Raw genomic sequence first — 16799 nt, 5'->3', positions numbered from 1 at the left:
ATTCAAGGTAATTTGGAGGCTCGGCCAGGGGGGTTAAGAAGCAGAAGGATTAGTTAGCAAGTTAGAGAGAGAAGTGCCTGCAGCCAGAGCCAGAGAGGGTCTCTCTTATCTGTATTTATGGTCTCATTCTTATCCTTCTCAGCAAGCCTATGAGTGCAGCAGACATCACCATTGTTTCCTTTTCACAGCCAAGCATCTAATTCTTCTCACCAAAACATTCTAGCTAGGCTCAAACTAGCACAAACACCAAGGATGGCTTGCAGATCTCTGAAACCTGTTGTGATAACCTTTCTGGTTTTGTTTGGTTCCTAGTACTGGAGTGCTAACCTTAGGAAAGGCCTTGGACAGAGAGAGCACCGATCGCTACATCCTGATCGTTACGGCCTCGGATGGCAGACCTGATGGGGTGAGTGTCTTCTCAACACAAAGCTGGGTGGAGTGGCTGGTACACTGAGGGTTCTGCTGCCATTCACTGAGACTTAGGCAGGCTGGAGAAATGAAATGAAGTTTGACAAGGAAAAGGGTAGAGCTTTGCACCTGTGAAAGAACAATCCCATGGACCAGTATAGGTTGGGGACTGACCAATTGGAGACCACTGAAGGGATAAAAGGACCTAGTGGATGGAAGATTGGCCATGAGCTAGCAATGTGCTCTTGTGGCCAGGAGGGCAAATGGCATCCTGGGGTTCATTAGAAGGGTAGTGGTTGGTAGGTGAAGAGAGGTTCTCCTGCCCCTGTACTCTGCTCTGGTGAGGCCACATCTGTAATATCTTGTCCAGTTCTGTGCCTTCAGTTCAAGAAGGACCTCAAGGAACTACTTGAGAGAGTCCAGTCCAGAGCCGTGAAAATTTTTAAGGGAATGGAACATCTTCCTAATGAGGAGAGCCTGAGGGAGCTGGTGCTCTGCAGCTTGGAGAAGAGGAGACTGAGAGGTGCCCTCATTCATGGTTATAAATATGCCAAGGCTGAGTGCCCAGAGGCTGGAGTCAGGCTCTGCTTGGTGACACCCAATGACAGCACAAAGGACAGTGGTGGAAGCTGAGGTATAGGAAGTTCCATGTAAACATGAGGGAGATTTTTTTTCACTGTGAGGGTGATGGAACACTGGAACAGGCTGCCCAGGGGGGTTGTGGAGTCTCCCTCTCTGGAGATATTCAGAACCTACCTGAATGTGTTCCTGTGTGATGTGCTACAGGTGATGCTGCTACCCAAATCTGGGACAAGCGTAGGCTTTGCACAAGGCAGGCACAAGCTAAGTGTGTGTACCTTGTTTACCACAGGTTGCAAACAAGTCTGGGCAGCCCAGAGTCCTTAGACTCAGTGGCTCCAGGTTGTTTGTCCTCTTCTGTGGTTGCTTCTCCCCAAAACAGGAGGAGAGAAAGCAGAAAAACATACTTGGGCAAGCCAGGACACAGAGAAGCCTATTTCAGCCTACCAGGGCAGTGCTGAAAGCTGAATGAAAGACATTTATCATTTCCTGGTGCTGGTGTCACACTCATCATCTCTCAACATGCAAAACAGCTCTTCCGGGTACAGCACCCACTTAGCGAGCAGGAGGACGAGCAACACAGCAGCAAGCTGCCTGGCACTACTGCCAGATGCTCCTGATGGATGATGATGTTATGGTGTTGCTGCTTCATAAAAACCCCTTCCCTGCTCTCTCCTTGTCTGCTCTCCTCCCTCAGCATCATGCAGTTTTTGGCCTGGAGTTGTGTGTAGGGGTGTGAGCTAATCATTCTTCCAGTGAGACACCACACCTCCTGTCTCTGTGTTCTCTCTTTCCTCCTGCTTGGTTTGGGGTCTTCATCACTCTCTCTTACCTGGCTTTAGCTGTTTTGTTCCTTTCTGCTAGTGATGGGCACCTTTCATCTGAAAACTGTCTAGCAGTATGACTTGACAGGTTGTCTTACCTATTCCTTCTCCTCACCCCAAGCTTTTGCTGACAGCAGGTGAAACCAGAGTTAGGCTGGGCTGGCCAGTACCACAAATAAGGCTGTCCAAGTTTCCCTGCTTTTCTTTTCCAGACAGGTAAATGAAACAGGGCAGCTCAGCTCATTCTATTCACATGCTCTTTTCTATGCCAGAAACAGTCTGATTTGCCAAGCTTGCAGAATCCTGTCTTAGCACAATGTCTTTCACTTGCAGCTCTTCTGGGCTCACTCTCTGCTGTTGGTTGGGCAGGCTCCTCCTGGGAGCTGATGTCGTGGTAAACTGCTATAAGGACCTGGATGCTTGTTTCAGCAAGCCTGTGGAGTCTCATGGAGGAACATTTCTTTTTAGCTAGTGTGTATAGAAACTTAGAATGGTTTGGGTTGCAAGGGATAACAAGTTGCCATGGCTAACAAGATAACTATGGCACAGCAATGTGCCCCTGTGGCCAAGAAGGCCAATGGGATCCTGGGGTGTGTTAGGCAGAGTGTGTCCAGCAGATCAAGGGAGGTTCTCCTGCCCCTCTACTCTGCCCTGCTGAGACCTCATCTTGAATACTGTGTTCCGTTTTGGAGCAGGCTGCCCAGAATCACTGTACAGTTTCCTTCTCTGGAGAGATTCCAAACCCACCTGGACATTATGATTGTGGGGCAACCTGCTGTGGGTGACCCTGGTTTAGTAGGGGAGTTGAACTGGATGATGAGGTTGAATGAGACCTTGAGCAACCTGTTCTAGTGGGAGATGTCCTCGCTTATGGCAGGGGGTTGGAACTGTATATCTTTGATGTCACTTCTTACCTAAACCATTGCATGACTCTATGATGCCCAGAGGTCCTAGAATCATAGAATGAGCCAGGTTGGAAGAGATCTCCAAATTCATTCAGCCCAACCTAGCACCCAGCCCTGGCCAATCAACCAGACCATGGCACTAAGTGCCCCAGCCAGGCTTTTCTTCAACACATGCAGGGACAGCGACTCCACCACCTCTCTGGGCAGCCCATTCCAATGGCAAATCTACCATGCTGGGATTCTGTGAGAGTTACTCTTACAGCTCCTACCTCTCTGCATCACTGACTTTACAATTTCAATGTGACAGATGTAAAAGCCTCATCCCCATTCTGTCTGTGCACTGGAGGAACTGGGGTTGTTTAGTCTGGAGAAGAGGAGGCTGAGGAGATAGCTCATTACTCTCTACAAGTCCCTGAAAGGAGGCTGCTGTGAGAGTGAGGTGGGAGTTGGTCTCTGCTCCCTAGTCTCAGGTGACAGAAGAAGAGGAAATTACCTATATTGTGCCAGGGGAGGGTTAGGGTGGAGATGAGGAAAAATGTCTTTGCTGCAAGAGTGGTCAAGGATTGGACCAGGCTGCCCAGGGAGGTGGTGGAGTCACCATGCCTGGAAGTGTCCACAAAATGTGTGGCCATGGCTCCTTTGGTCATAGAATCGTAGAATCAGTCAGGGTTGAAAGGGACCACAAGGATCAGACAGTTTCACCCCTCCTGCCATGGGCAGGGACACCCTACCCTAGAGCAGGCTGCACACAGCCTCAGCCAGCCTGGCCTCAAACACCTCCAGCCATGGGGCCTCAACCACCTCCCTGGGCAACCCATTCCAGCCTCTCACCACTCTCATGATGAACGAACTTCCTCCTCACGTCGAGGCTGACTCTCCCCACCTCCAGCTTTGCTCCATTCCCACCAGTCCTGTCACTACCTGAATGGTTTGATGGCCATGGTGGTGTTAGGCTGGATTCAACGATCTCTTCCACGCCAAACAATTCTATGACTCTGTGATTACCATACTGAAACACGTGGAGTGTTTGGTGTTCTGGGAGCTGCTCTAGGTTGGTTTTAGCATCCCAAGAATTCAACGTGATGCAGATTATCAGACACATCCCCTTAAAATTCTCTTGAATGGAAGGGAAATACATTCAAACACAGGAATTCTCACTGCCCACAGCTGATGGTTTACTATGCCAGATATTCCTAGGAGCATTCATTCCAGGGGTTTTTATTCCCTTGCCCTTTGTGGAATCCATTTTGCTTCAGAGGACTGTTTTACATTCAGCAGGCATCATACAACAGGGCAAACCTTCTGGAGTGGGCTTTGTGCTGACAGTGAGGTATCCATTGTGAAGCACATTTGCTCCAGGCCCTTCCCCAGCCTTGCTGCCCTGCTCTCAACACCTTCCAGCACCTCAACATCTCTCTTCAATTCAGGAGCCCAGAACTCGACACAGCACTCAAGCTGTGGCCTGAGCACAGGGGCAGAAGAGCCTCCCTTGTCCTTCTGGCCACACTGCTCCTGAGCCAGCCCAGGATGCCATTGGCTCTGCTGCCCACCTGGGCACACTGCTGCCTCATCTTCAGCTCCTCTCTCCCAGCACCCCCAGCTCCCTCTCTGCCTGGCTGCTCTCAGCCACTCTGTCCCCAGCCTGTAGTGCTGCTTGGGGTTGTTGCTTGGCCAAAGTGTAGAACCCTGCACTTGGCCTTGTTCAGTCTCATCCCAATTGATTTACATTCAGCACACATCACACAACAGGGCAACTCTTCTGGGGTGGGCTTTGTTACTTCTGAATTATTTAAGATGTGTCTTCTGCACTGGCCTCCATACAACGTGCAGAAGAACTCTCACTGAAAAACCTATGTCATGCCTGGATGTGATTTACACCACTTAGGTGTGTGTTTGGGATCTGCTTTTTGCAGTAAATCCAGAGGGATTGCTGAGGAAGGCAGCTAGCATGGGCAACCCCTCAGTGAAGATGTGGAGCTTACAGCCACAAAAGGAGGCTCTAATACTGGTCTGGGCTGCCAGCCAAGCCTGAGGATTTGGAAGGTGAGGGAGACTGAACTGTTAGAGGATCTCTCCTGTGGAGAGTATGTTATCAGATTAAACTGGCTGCACAGCAATGAAGCAACAATACAGAATAAGGCAGGCACCCAGCTACAGGACGAGGGGACACAGTCTCAGGTTGTGCCAGGGCAGGTCTAGGCTGGATGTGAGGAGGAAGTTGTTGTCAGAGAGAGTGATTGGCATTGGAATGGGCTGCCCAGGGAGGTGGTGGAGTGGCTGTGCCTGGAGGTGTTGAAGCCAAGCCTGGCTGGGGCACATAGTGCCATGGTCTGGTTGATTGGGCAGGGCTGGGTGCTAGGTTGGGCTGGATGAGCTTGGAGGTCTCTTCCAACCTGGTTGATTCTATGATGATAAGTGGATGAAATGCTGAAGGAGAAGCATTCCTAGGCTGGTGGCACCATGGTATAATAGCAGGTTAGACAGGCATCCACTGTGCCTCCAAACCATCAGCATCAGCTTTCTCTGCTGTCAGTCATGGCAGATACTGCTGCATCTTGCTCCTGGAGAAGGTATGACAGCTTCACTGCCCTGCCTGTGCCTCCCTGAAAGGCCTTTCTGCTGTGTAACTTCAGTCTTTCTTGGGCTTTGCCAAGTAGTGTTCCATTTCCTCTGGTGGATGATTCTTTCACTTCTCAACATGTGTCACAGGTCTCAGAAACTTGGTCTGTTAGCCTCAAATCTTCTGTAGTTCTATTTACAGGCTATAAAACAGGCATGCTGCTGCTTTTGCTACAGTGTGTACGAGGCTCAAATCAAGGCATTTCACACCAATAAGAAAATATTAAACCTTAGAAACAGAGCAGTTGGCAGATGCCAGTGCTTGGGCATATTGCTGTCTTAGCCAAGAGGAGAGTGCCCAGTGGAGCCTACAAGGATGGCGAAGGGGCTGGAACAGCTGCCTGATGGGGAAAGGCTGAGACCTGGGACTATTGAGCCTGGAGAAGAGCAGCCTTAGGGAGGATCTGATCAATGTTTATAAATATCTGAAGGGCAGGGGGCAAGAATCATAGAATCAAGCAGGTTGGAAGAGACCTCCAAGCTCATCCAGCCCAACCTAGCACCCAGCCCTGCCCAATCAACCAGACCATGGCACTAAGTGCCCCAGCCAGGCTTGCCTTCAACACCTCCAGGGATGGCCACTCCACCACCTCCCTGGGCAGCCCATTACAATGCCAATCACTCTCTCTGGCAGGAACTTCCTCCTCACATCCAGCCTGAACCTGTCCTGGCACATCTTGAGGCTGTGTCCCCTTGTTCTGTTGCTGGGTGCCTGGCAGAAGAGCCCAACCCCACTTGGCTACAGCCTCCCTTCAGGTAGTTGTAGACAGCAATGAGGTCTGCCCTGAGCCTCTTCTTCTGCAGGCTGCACACCCCCAGCTCCCTCAGCCTCTCCTCACAGGGCTGTGTCCCAGACATCTCACTTTGAGTGTGCTAGAACCCTGGAGCAGACTGCCCAGACAGGTTGTGGAGTCTCCTTCTCTGGAGCCTTTCAAACGCTGCTTGGATGTGTTCCTGTGTGACCTGCTTTAGGTGACCCTGCTTTGGCAGAGGGTTTGGACTTGATGGTCTCTGGCAGTCCCTTCCAACCCTATTTTTCTACGACCTGCAGTAAACACCAAGCTATGGATTTGAGTGGTGCTTGCTGCTGTGCTGTATTGAATTCATGGACTAAAAATGTCTCTGGTAGTCAAGGTGTTATCATTTGCTTAATTGACTTAAAGTACACTAATTGATTAATTACAATGTTGTCCTATATAGAGTTCTGGTGTTTTGTGTCCCAAACACTCAGTGTGTAGGAGCAGAAAAAAGAGATCTGACTCAATCTGTGAAGGTCTGCAAACTAGACTGGAGGACATTTGTTGCAGTGAGGGTCCTGAGGCACTGGAACAGGTTTCCCAGGAGGTTGTGGATGCTCCTCCCTTCCTGGAGGTGTTCAAGGCCAGGCTGGGTAGGGCCTTGAGCAACCTGGTTTAGTAGAAGGTGTCCCCTGCCCGTGACACAGGTGTGTCTGGGACTGGAAGATCTTTAAGGTCCCTTCCAGCACAAGCCATTCTCTGATTCTGTGATTCTATTTCACTCTCCAGTTGCTTTGATTTGGATAGAAGATTCCAGCAGTGAGCACAGTTTAATGCCTGTTAACCACAGTTAATGAGGGTGTTCCCACTAGGTTCCTGTATGTTGAAGCTGAGGTGCCTAGCAGCACACCAGTGTGATGGGGGTGGAGAATGATGCAGAGACCTCTGAGCTGAGCTCGCCAGGGAGGTGAGCACGAATGCCTTGGCTGACTGATCAGCAAAGCCATTCATCACAGAAGCAAGTTGTGGTGAATCAAATCAGTCACTTCTTTCAAAATGTAGAGTTCTGGCAAATTTTGGTATTGCTGGTCAGAAATTACCCTTCAGCATGGAGAGAGAAGGGCAGCTAAGCTGTGAAGAGTCTGGTGGGGAGCAGCTGAGGGAAATGGGGTTGTTTAGTCTGGAGAAGAGGAGGCTGAGGGGGAAGGCTCTCTGCAACTGCCCAAAAAGACATTGGATTGATGTGGGGGTTGAAGTCTTCTACCTAGTATCAGGTGATAAAACAAGAGGAAATGGCCTGAAATTGTGCCAGGGGAGGGAGATTAGGAAGAATATCTGTGCTGCAAGAGTTGTCAGGGGTTGAAACAACCTACCCAGTGGAGTCACCATACCTGCAGGTGTTCGAGAAACGAGTGGAGTGGCTGTGCCTGGAGGTGTTGAAACAAAGCCTGGATGAGGCACTTAGTGCCATGGTCTGGTTGATTGGGCAGGGCTGGGTGCTAGGTTGGGCTGGATGAGCTTGGAGGCCTCTTCCAACCTGGTTGATTCTATGATTCTGTGATTCTATAACATGGCACTTTGGGACATGGTTTAATGGCCACGGTGGTCTTAGGTTGACAGCTGAACTTAAAGGGGTTAGGGATCTTTTCCAACCCACACAGTTCTATGATTCTATGAATGATTTTGATTGGAAGATATCAGAGAAGTGGTTGAGGCCCCATGGCTGGAGGTGTTTAAGGCCAGGCTGGATGAGGTTGTGTGCAGCCTGCTCTAGGGTAGGATGTCCCTGCCCATGGCAGGGGGGTTGGAACTAGATGATCCTGGTGGTCCCTTCCAACCCTGACTGATTCTATGATTCTATGATCGAGTTCAACCATCAGTCTAACACCACCATGGCCATTAAACCATGTCCCCAAGTGCCACGTCCATATGTTCCTTGAACACCTCCAGGGGTGGTGCCTTCCAACCTTCACTGATTCTATGATCTAGTTCCAGCATCCCTACCATGGATGGGAACACCTCCAGGTGCTCAAAGTCCCACCCAACTCTTACAGTCTTGGAACCTTGACATCTTTTCTGAGCAGTACATTGCAGTGCTTCACCATCATCATGGGGGAGAATTGCTTCCTAATGTCTAATGTAAATCCATCCTTTTGGAAGTTGAAGCCATTGCCTGTTCTCCGGTCACCACATGCCTTTGTCAGAAGTCCTTCTCCAGTAAAATTCTCTCTCTTTATGACATTTAAGATCCTTGAATCCTTAAAGTACCATGTAAGGAGCAAGGTATCTGATGTCCTTAGTGCACATCTGGTATATTAATCAGTCCTGAACCCGTTTTGTCTTATCAAAAAGGTAACCTCTTAAGGTGAATAATGCTTCCTGCTCCACAAAACTGTGCTTACATGGGATTCTGTCCTGCCTGAAGTTCATCCACAGCAGTAAGGCTGCTTATCACAGAATTGTCAGGGTTGAAAGGGACCTCAAGTATCATCTAGTTGCAACCCTGCCCGGCCATGGGCAGGGACACATTCAACTAGATCAGGCTTCCCAGAGCCACATCCAGCCTGGCCTGGAAAACATCCAGGAATGGAGCTTCCACCACTTTCCCATTCAACCTGTCCCAGTCTCTCACCACCCTTTTGGTGAATAACTTCTTCCTAATGTCTAATCTGATTCTCCTCTTCTCTAACTGTGCTCTATTCTCCCCAGTCCTGCTACTAACTGACAGCTTTCTTGTCCCTCCCCAGCTTTCCTGTAGCCCCCTTTAGATACTGGAAGGCCACAAGAAGGTCTCCTCAGAGCCTTCTCCTCTCCAAACTGAACCACCCCAACTGTCTCAGCCTGTCCTCAGAGGAGAGCTGTTCCAGCCCTCTGTTCATCCTCAAAATCTCATCATCAAAATGTACAGACCTGCAATTCCATATTGGTCCCAAGTACCTTTAAAACCCATTTTGTGTTTTGCTGGGTGCCCACAAGGAGCAATAATCTTTTCTACTAGACTGGGCCTTTGGGCCTTGTGGCCCTTCTCTGGACATCTTCCAGCACCTCCAGATCTTTCCTGTAATGAGGCTGCAGACCTGGACACAGAGCTGCAGCTGGGCTCTCACCAGAGTAACACAGAGGGGCAGAATCCCTTCCCTCACCCTGCTGCCCACACTTCACAGGATCCCAGGCTCAGGGGTTGGAAGTGACCCAAAAAGATCATCAAGTCCAACTCCCCTGCCAGAGCAGGACCACACAATCTAGCTCAGGTCACACAGGAACACATCCAGACAGGCCTTGAAAGGCTCCAGAGAAGGAAACTCCACAACCTCTTTGGGCAGCCTGTGCCAGTGCTCTGTGAGCCTTACAGGAAAGAAGTTCCCCCTTGTGTTGAGGCAGAACTTTCTGTGCTGCAGCTTCCATCCATTGCTCCTTGTCCTATCCCAGGGAGCAGTGAGCAGAGTCTGTTCCCCCACTCCTGACCCCCAGTCCTGAAATAGTCATAAACATTTATCAAATCCCCTCTCAGTCTTCTCTTCTCCAGACTAAGCAGCCCCAGGTCCCTCACCCTCTCCTCATCAGGCAGTGCTCCAGTCCCTTCATCATCCTCATAACCCTCCCTTGGGCCCTCTCCAGCAGATCCCTGTCCCTCTTAACTTGGGCACTTCTCTTGGTGCAGCCCAGGCTCTGCTTGGCTCTCTGGGCTGAGGTGCACACTGGTAGCTCACATTGAGCATCTCATCCACCGGCACCCCCAAGTCCTTTTCTTCGGCCGTCACATGTGGGATTGCACAGTCACACTCATTTGTTCATGAGCTTCTCTTTCTCTGCAGACTTCAACTGCTACTGTTAACATAGTGGTGACAGACGTCAACGACAACGGCCCTGTGTTCGATATGTTTCTGCCTAGAAACCTGTCTGTGCAGGAGGAGGAAGCCAATGCTTTTGTTGGCCAAGTCAGGGTAAGTTCTTAACTCTGCAGAGTCTCATTTATTCTCTAGACTTGGGACCAGTCTTGTTCAACAGCTTTGTGGGTGCCATGGACAGAGGCACTGAGTGCTGCCTCAGCAAGTTTGCTGATGACACCAATCTGTGTGGTGCAGCAGCCAGGCTGGAGAGCAGGGATCCATCCAGAGGGACCTGCACAGGCTGCAGAGGTGGGCACAAGCCAACCTCAGGAGGTTCAACAAGACCACAGGCAAGACCCTGCAGCTGGGTGGAGGCAATGCCAAGCACAAATGCAGGCTGGGCAGTGAGTGTCTGGAGAGCAGCCCTGAGAAGAGGGACTTGGGGGTGTTGCTGGATGAGAAGCTCAACAGGAGCCAGCAGTGTGCACTTGCAGCCCAGAAAGCCAAGCAGAGCCTGGGGTGCATCAGGAGAAGTGTGGCCAGCAGGGCCAGGGAGGTGATTCTCCCCCACTACTGTGCTCTGCTGAGACCCCACCTGGAGTACTGCATCCAGTTCTGGAGCCCCTGGGACAAGAAGGCTGTGGAGAGGCTGGAGTGTGTCCAGAGCAGGGCCAGGAGGATGCTCAGAGGGCTGCAGCAGCTCTGCTGCGAGGACAGACTGAAAGAGTTTGGGCTGTTTGGTTTGGAGAAGAGGAGGCTCCCAGGTGACCTTCTTGTGGCATTCCAGGATCTAAAGGGCCTCCAAAAATGCTGGGGAGGGACCATGGCCATTAAACCATTCAGGCCTGGGGAGAATGGAGCAAAGCTGGAGGTGGGGAGAGTCAGGCTGGAGGTGAGGAGGAAGTTGTTGAGCATGAGAGTGATGAGAGGCTGGAATGGGTTGCCCTGGGAGGTGGTTGAGGCCCCATGGCTGGAGGTGTTTAAGACCAGGCTGGATGAGGCTGTGTGCAGCCTACTCTAGGATAGAGTGTCCCTGGGCATGGCAGGGGGGTTGGAACTGGCTGATCCTTGTGGTCCCTTCCAACCCTGACTCATTCTATGATTCTATGATCGAGTTCAACCATCAACCTAATGCCACCATGGCCATCAAACCATGTCCCTAAGTGCCATGTCCATATGTTCCTTGAACACCTCCAGGGATGGTAGCTGCCAACCCTGACTGATTTTATGACTTCATGGACTCTCAGGAAAAAGCAGAAACCAATTGCACAGGAAACATGTCCCCGGTTTAAAATGCAGGCTCTTGATTGTCAAGCATTTATGTTAGCAAAGTCATCTCCTGGGCTGTGAAATACAGAACTGAGTTCCTTCTTCTTCATGGTCAGTAGCCAAAAAGGCTTTTTCATCAAAAAATAACACATTAAAAACCTGTTTGTGAAAACACACCACTGTAAAACGCTTATTTAGTAGAGTTTTACAGTGTTTCAACACCATGACCACCTTTTCACAGTTACAGAATGTTAGGGATTGGAATGGACCTCAACAGCTCATCCAGTCCAACCCCTCCTGCCAGGGCAGGAGCACCAAGGAACATGCTCAGGCAGGTTTTAGAATCATAGAATCAGTCAGGGTTGGAAGGTGCCACAAGGATCATCCAGTTCCAACCCCTCTGCCGTGGGCAGGGACACCCTACCCTAGAGCAGGCTGCACACAGCCTCAGCCAGCCTGGCCTCAAACACCTCCAGCCATGGGGCCTCAACCACCTCCCTGGGCAACCCATTCCAGCCTCTCACCACTCTCATCATGAAAAACTTCCTCCTCTCCTCCAGGCTGACTCTCCCCACCTCCAGCTTTGCTCCATTCCCCCCAGTCCTGTCACTACCTGAATGGTTTAATGGCCATGGTCCCTCCCCTGCCTTTTTATAGGCCCCCTTCAGGTCCGGGAAGGCCAGAAGAAGGTCACCTCTCAGTCTCTTCCTTCCCAAGCAAAAGAGCCTCAGCTCCCTCAGCATGTCCTCAGCAGGGAGATGTTCCACTGCCTTCAGCATCTTTGTGGTGCTGTGCTGGACTCTTTTATTTTATATATGGCTTCTGACTTTGCAAGGACTTGCAGTGGCAGGATGATGGGTAGGTGGCCTTAAGCTGGAAGAGGGCAGATTTACACTGGAGATTAGGAAGAAATTCTTCAGTGTGAGGATAGAGAGACATTGGAACAGATTTCCTAGGGAGGTGGTGGATGCCCCCTCCCTGGAGGTGTTCAAGGCCAGGTTGGACAAGGCCTTGAGCAACCTGGGCTAGTGGAAGGTGTCCCTGCCCACGGTGTGGAACTAGATGGTCTTTAAGGGCCCTTCCAGCCCAGACCACTCTATGACTCAATGATTTTCCTATCATTCTGCACGAGGTATATGAAACTGTCAATCATCTAGAACATTTGAAGGCCATGATGGGGAAATCCAGTGAAGCTGTCAAACTAATAATTGATCACCTGTCACAACAAGAGATAGTGCTTCAGGGTGTTGTTAATCCCAGGGAATTGAAGCTGTGCAGTGTTTTTTCAACACATGCAGATCTTCTGGACTGCCACAGGTGGATTCAGTCACTTGAAGAACATCACAAAAGGGTGTCTGAGGGAGCTGGAGATGTTCAGTCTGGAGGAGGTTGAGGGGAGACCTCATTACTCTCTGCACTCCCTGAAGTGAGGCTGAAGTGAGGAGGGAGCAACCTCTCCTCCTTGGTATCAAATGGCAGGACCAGAGGCATTGGTTTCAAGCTGTGCTGGGGAGGTTCAGGCTGGATGCTAGGAAATACTTCTTCCCAGAGAGGGTTCTCAAACATTGGAACAGACTGCAGTGGTGGAGTTACCATCCCTAGGGGTGTTGAAACCACTTGTGGAGCTGGCACTTAGGTCCAGTTGGTTGGACAGGGCTGGGTGATAGGTTGGACTGGGTGACCTTGGTTGATTCTATGGTTTAGTGTTGATCCTTCACACAGTATCACAGTATCACAGTATCACCAAGGTTGGAGCTTGGCTGGTTCTATGATTCCATGGTTTAGTGTTGACCCTTCAGTGCTGGGTCAAAGGTTGGCCTAGATGACCGTGGTTGATTCAATGATTCTATGGTTTAGTGTTGACCCTTCAGTGCTGGGTTGAAAGTTAGACTGGATGAGCTTGGTTGATTCTATGGTTCTGTCATTTAGTGTTGACCCTTCATTACTGGGTCGAAGGTTGGACTGGATGAGCTTGGTTGATTCTATGATTCTGTGATTCTATGATTCCATGGTTTAGTGTTGATCCTTCATTACTGGGTCAAAGGTTGGACTGGATGAGCTTGGCTGGTTCTATGATTCCATGGTTTAGTGTTGACCCTTCAGTGCTGGATCAAAGGTTGGCCTAGATGATCTTGGTTGATTCTATGATTCCATGGTTTAGTGTTGATCCTTCATTACTGGGTCAAAGGTTGGACTGGATGAGCTTGGAGGGCTCTTCCAGCTGGATGTTTTCTGTGATGCTGTGACTAAGCTGTTGGGTTTTTAACTTATAGCTGAATGTATTTACAGAGTCACGGAGTGGTAGGGGTAGGAAGTAACCTCTGGAGATCATCAAGTCCAACCCCCCTCATGCTGCATCCAGCCTTGGTGCTAACTCAGCATGAAAGGAAATCTAAAACATTATGCTTATAAATACTTCTAGGGTGGGTGTCAGGGGCATGGAGCCAGTTTGTTTCCAGTGGTGCCTTGTGATGGGACAAGGGATAATGATCACAAACTTGAACATGAGAAGTTCTATCTAAACATGGAATGGTTTGGGCTGGAAGATCACCTGGTCCAACCCCCTCTGCAGTCAGCAGGAGCATCCTCAACTAGATCAGGCTGCCCAGAGCCCTGCCAAGCCTAACCTTGAATATCTCCTCCACTACCCTCATGCTACAGAACTTGATCCTCAGATCCAATCTAAATCTACTCTTCTCTAGTTTGAAGCCATTGCCCCTCACCCTATCACCACAGACCTTTGGAAACAGTTTCTCTCCGTCCTTGTACTCGTCAGATACTGGAAGGCTCCTGGAGCCTTCTCCAGGCTGAACAACCCCAGCTCCCTGTCTTTGTAGCAGAGGTGTTCCAACCCCCTGATCATTTTTGTGGCCCTCCTCTGGACTCATTCCACTGGGAACTTCATAATTTAAGGGTGACAGAGCCCTGGAACAGGATGTCCAGAGGGGTGGTGGAGTCTCCATCTCTGCAGACATTCCAAACCCACCTGGATGTATTCCTGTCTGTCATGAGTAGTAGGATATTTGGAAGGTCCCTGTCAAGCCCTACTCTTTTGTGACTCTGTGGTTGTTTTGATTACTGACATCATGTTTAACTTATGTGGTCATTTTTCATTTCATGTCTGGAAACCACAGAATTATCCGGGTTGGAAGGGACCTCAAGGATCATCTACTTCCAACCCTGCCCTGACATGGGTAGGGACAATTTCAACTAGATCAGGCTGCCCAGAGTTGCAATCCAGCCTGGCCTTGAAAACATCCTGAAATGGATCTTCCACCACTTTTCCAGGCAACCTGTCCCAGTCTCTCACCACCCTCATGGTGAAGAACTTCCTAATGTCCAGTCTAAATCTCCTCTCCTCTAGCTTGGATCCATTCCCCACAGTCCTATCACTGACACCTGACACCCTAAAAAGTCCCTCCCCAGCTTTCTTGTAGGCTCAGGCAGTGCCCAAATGCCTTATCTGCGGTTTTACTCTTGTTCTTATACCTCTCAGCAAGCCTATGAGTGAAGTAGACATCACCATTGTTTCCCTTTCACAGCCTGTGATCTAGTTCTCCTCACCTAAACATTCTAGCGAGCTTCAAACCAGCACACCTGTTTGAAATGAAAATAGCCTGTTAAAAGAGAGCAGACAGTTTTTGTTTCAAGTATTTTCACTATCAAGACTAGAACCACTGTCTGGCCAGCCTGCTTCCCAGGATATTCTTTCACTGTAGTCATTTCATAGAGTGTGGGCAACAGGACAAAGGAGGTTCTTCTGCCTCTGTACTCAGCACTGCTCAGGGCACAGCTGGAGTGCTGTGTCCAGTTCTGGGCTCCTCGATTCAAGAGAGATGCTGAGGTGCTGGAAGGTGTCCAGAGAAGGGCAGCAAGGCTGGGGAGGGGCCTGGAACATAAACCCTATGAGGAGAGGCTGAAGGAGCTGGGGGTGTGCAGCCTGCAGAAGAGGAGGCTCAGGGCAGACCTCATTGCTGTCTGCAACACCCTGAAGGGAGGCTGTAGCCAGGTGGGGTTTGGCTCTTCTGCCAGGCACTCAGCAACAGAAAAAGGGGACACAGTCTGAAGCTGTGCCAGGGCAGGTCTAGGCTGGATGTGAGGAGGAAGTTGTTGTCAGAGAGAGTGACTGGCATTGGCATGGGCTGCCCAGGGAGGTGGTGGAGTTGCTGTGCCTGGAGGTGTTCAAGAAAAAGTCTGGTTGATTGGGCAGGGCTGGGTGCTAGGTTGGGCTGGACGAGCTTGGAAATCTCTTCCAACCTGCTTGATTCTGTGATTCTATGATTCTGTGGTCTGGTTGATTGGACATGGCTGGGTGCTAGGTTGAGCTAGATGACCTCGGAGATCTCTTCCAACCTGGTTGATTCTATGATTCAAAAACAAGGCTGAAATCCACCAGAGTGAGCAGCCATGTAGGTGATCAAACCCAAGACCAAACATGTTTTGAGGTATCCATTTCTCTCTTGAATGTTGGCTTCCCATTTCCTGCGGGTAGAAACAGAGTAAGGGATTTGTTTGTCAAAAGCCATGAAGAGAAGGGGCACTGCTGAGCGTTGTGGCAGAGGACCTTGTGGGAAAAGGTGCTCAGCTAGGCTGCTGCCTCAGATTTTGCTCTTTTTTTTCATCAGGATCACCACATGCCTGAGCCCAGTGACAATCTGGAGGAGGAAAGCTGAATTAGATCATAGAATCATAGACTGCTTTAGGTTAGAAGGGACCCTTGCAGGTCATCTGACCCAACCATCCTGCAGTGAGCAGAGACGTCAGCTGTGTCACATTGCTCAGCCCTGGTCTGGGATGTCTGCAGGCATGAGGGATCTATCATTCCATGCTGGAGTTTTCCAGCAGTGCTGATCAGTGATGCAAAGATATGCCTACAAAAAGCAAATGAAGGGGCAGGGGTAGGGTGTGAAACAATCTGGGTAGATACCACGACCAGGTGAACACAAACTTCTGTCCAGGGATCTGTTTTCTTCTCTCCTGGGTCACATCAACTCAGCAGCTTTTTATTGCACCCCAGGCTGAGTTTTCAGCACCTGATCCCTACATAAGCCCTTAATAAAGGGCTATCTTCTTCTGGACAAGAATGTGAACTTGTTGGCAGGTTTTTGCCATCAATGTATTGAGCCCCACCTAAATCTCCTTCGCTTCTGTACCTCCCATGCACCTGGTGTTGATAATTAGTGACACGGTGCAATGCAACTCGCTCTGATGCCTTACCCTCAGCAGGACCTCAGCGGTTTCAGTCTGCAACAGAGAATAAGGTGCCTCAATTTCACTTTCAGCTTTCCCATTTGGAGCTTTTTGTTCCCTATTGGTCCTTTGTAGAGAACTTGGTGCAGCAATTCTCCTCCTGCCTTGCTGGGCAATCCCCGTGATCAGACATGAAAGAACAGCAGGGACTCTAATGCACCTCCAGCTGCCCCAATTTAGACAGCACCGTGTAAAATGAAAGGGATTCAAAACACAGCCCCTGCTCTTGCAGCCTTAGCCTTCCTGCCTTTTGTTCTTTTCATCTTCAGTGTGCTACTCAAATCCCCACAGGCACCACTCCCACAGCACTGCCTGCAGGAACTCAACTGGCAGACCATGGTGGAAGGGTTGAATGCTTGTGGGGAAGGATCAGGGGAA

The 16799-nt window shown here is 50.0% G+C and overlaps 1 protein-coding gene across 11 annotated transcripts in view; it reads left to right on the top strand.

Moving 5' to 3' along the window:
• PCDH15 (protocadherin related 15) overlaps window positions 1-16799 on the top strand; it is a 1224756-nt gene that overhangs the window by 1042885 nt on the left and 165072 nt on the right. For all 11 annotated transcript variants that reach the window (XM_064145003.1, XM_064145009.1, XM_064145013.1 and 8 more), the window contains 2 exons: window positions 313-406; window positions 9888-10016. In XM_064145003.1, coding sequence (XP_064001073.1) covers window positions 313-406; window positions 9888-10016 — 223 coding nt within the window. The remainder of the gene's footprint in view (window positions 1-312; window positions 407-9887; window positions 10017-16799) is intronic.

This window comes from Pogoniulus pusillus, chromosome 6 (assembly GCF_015220805.1).
Source record: "Pogoniulus pusillus isolate bPogPus1 chromosome 6, bPogPus1.pri, whole genome shotgun sequence".
Taxonomy (NCBI): domain Eukaryota; kingdom Metazoa; phylum Chordata; class Aves; order Piciformes; family Lybiidae; genus Pogoniulus; species Pogoniulus pusillus.
The sequence above is the reverse complement of the archived record's forward strand: the minus strand, read 5'-3'. Positions and strand labels throughout refer to the sequence as shown.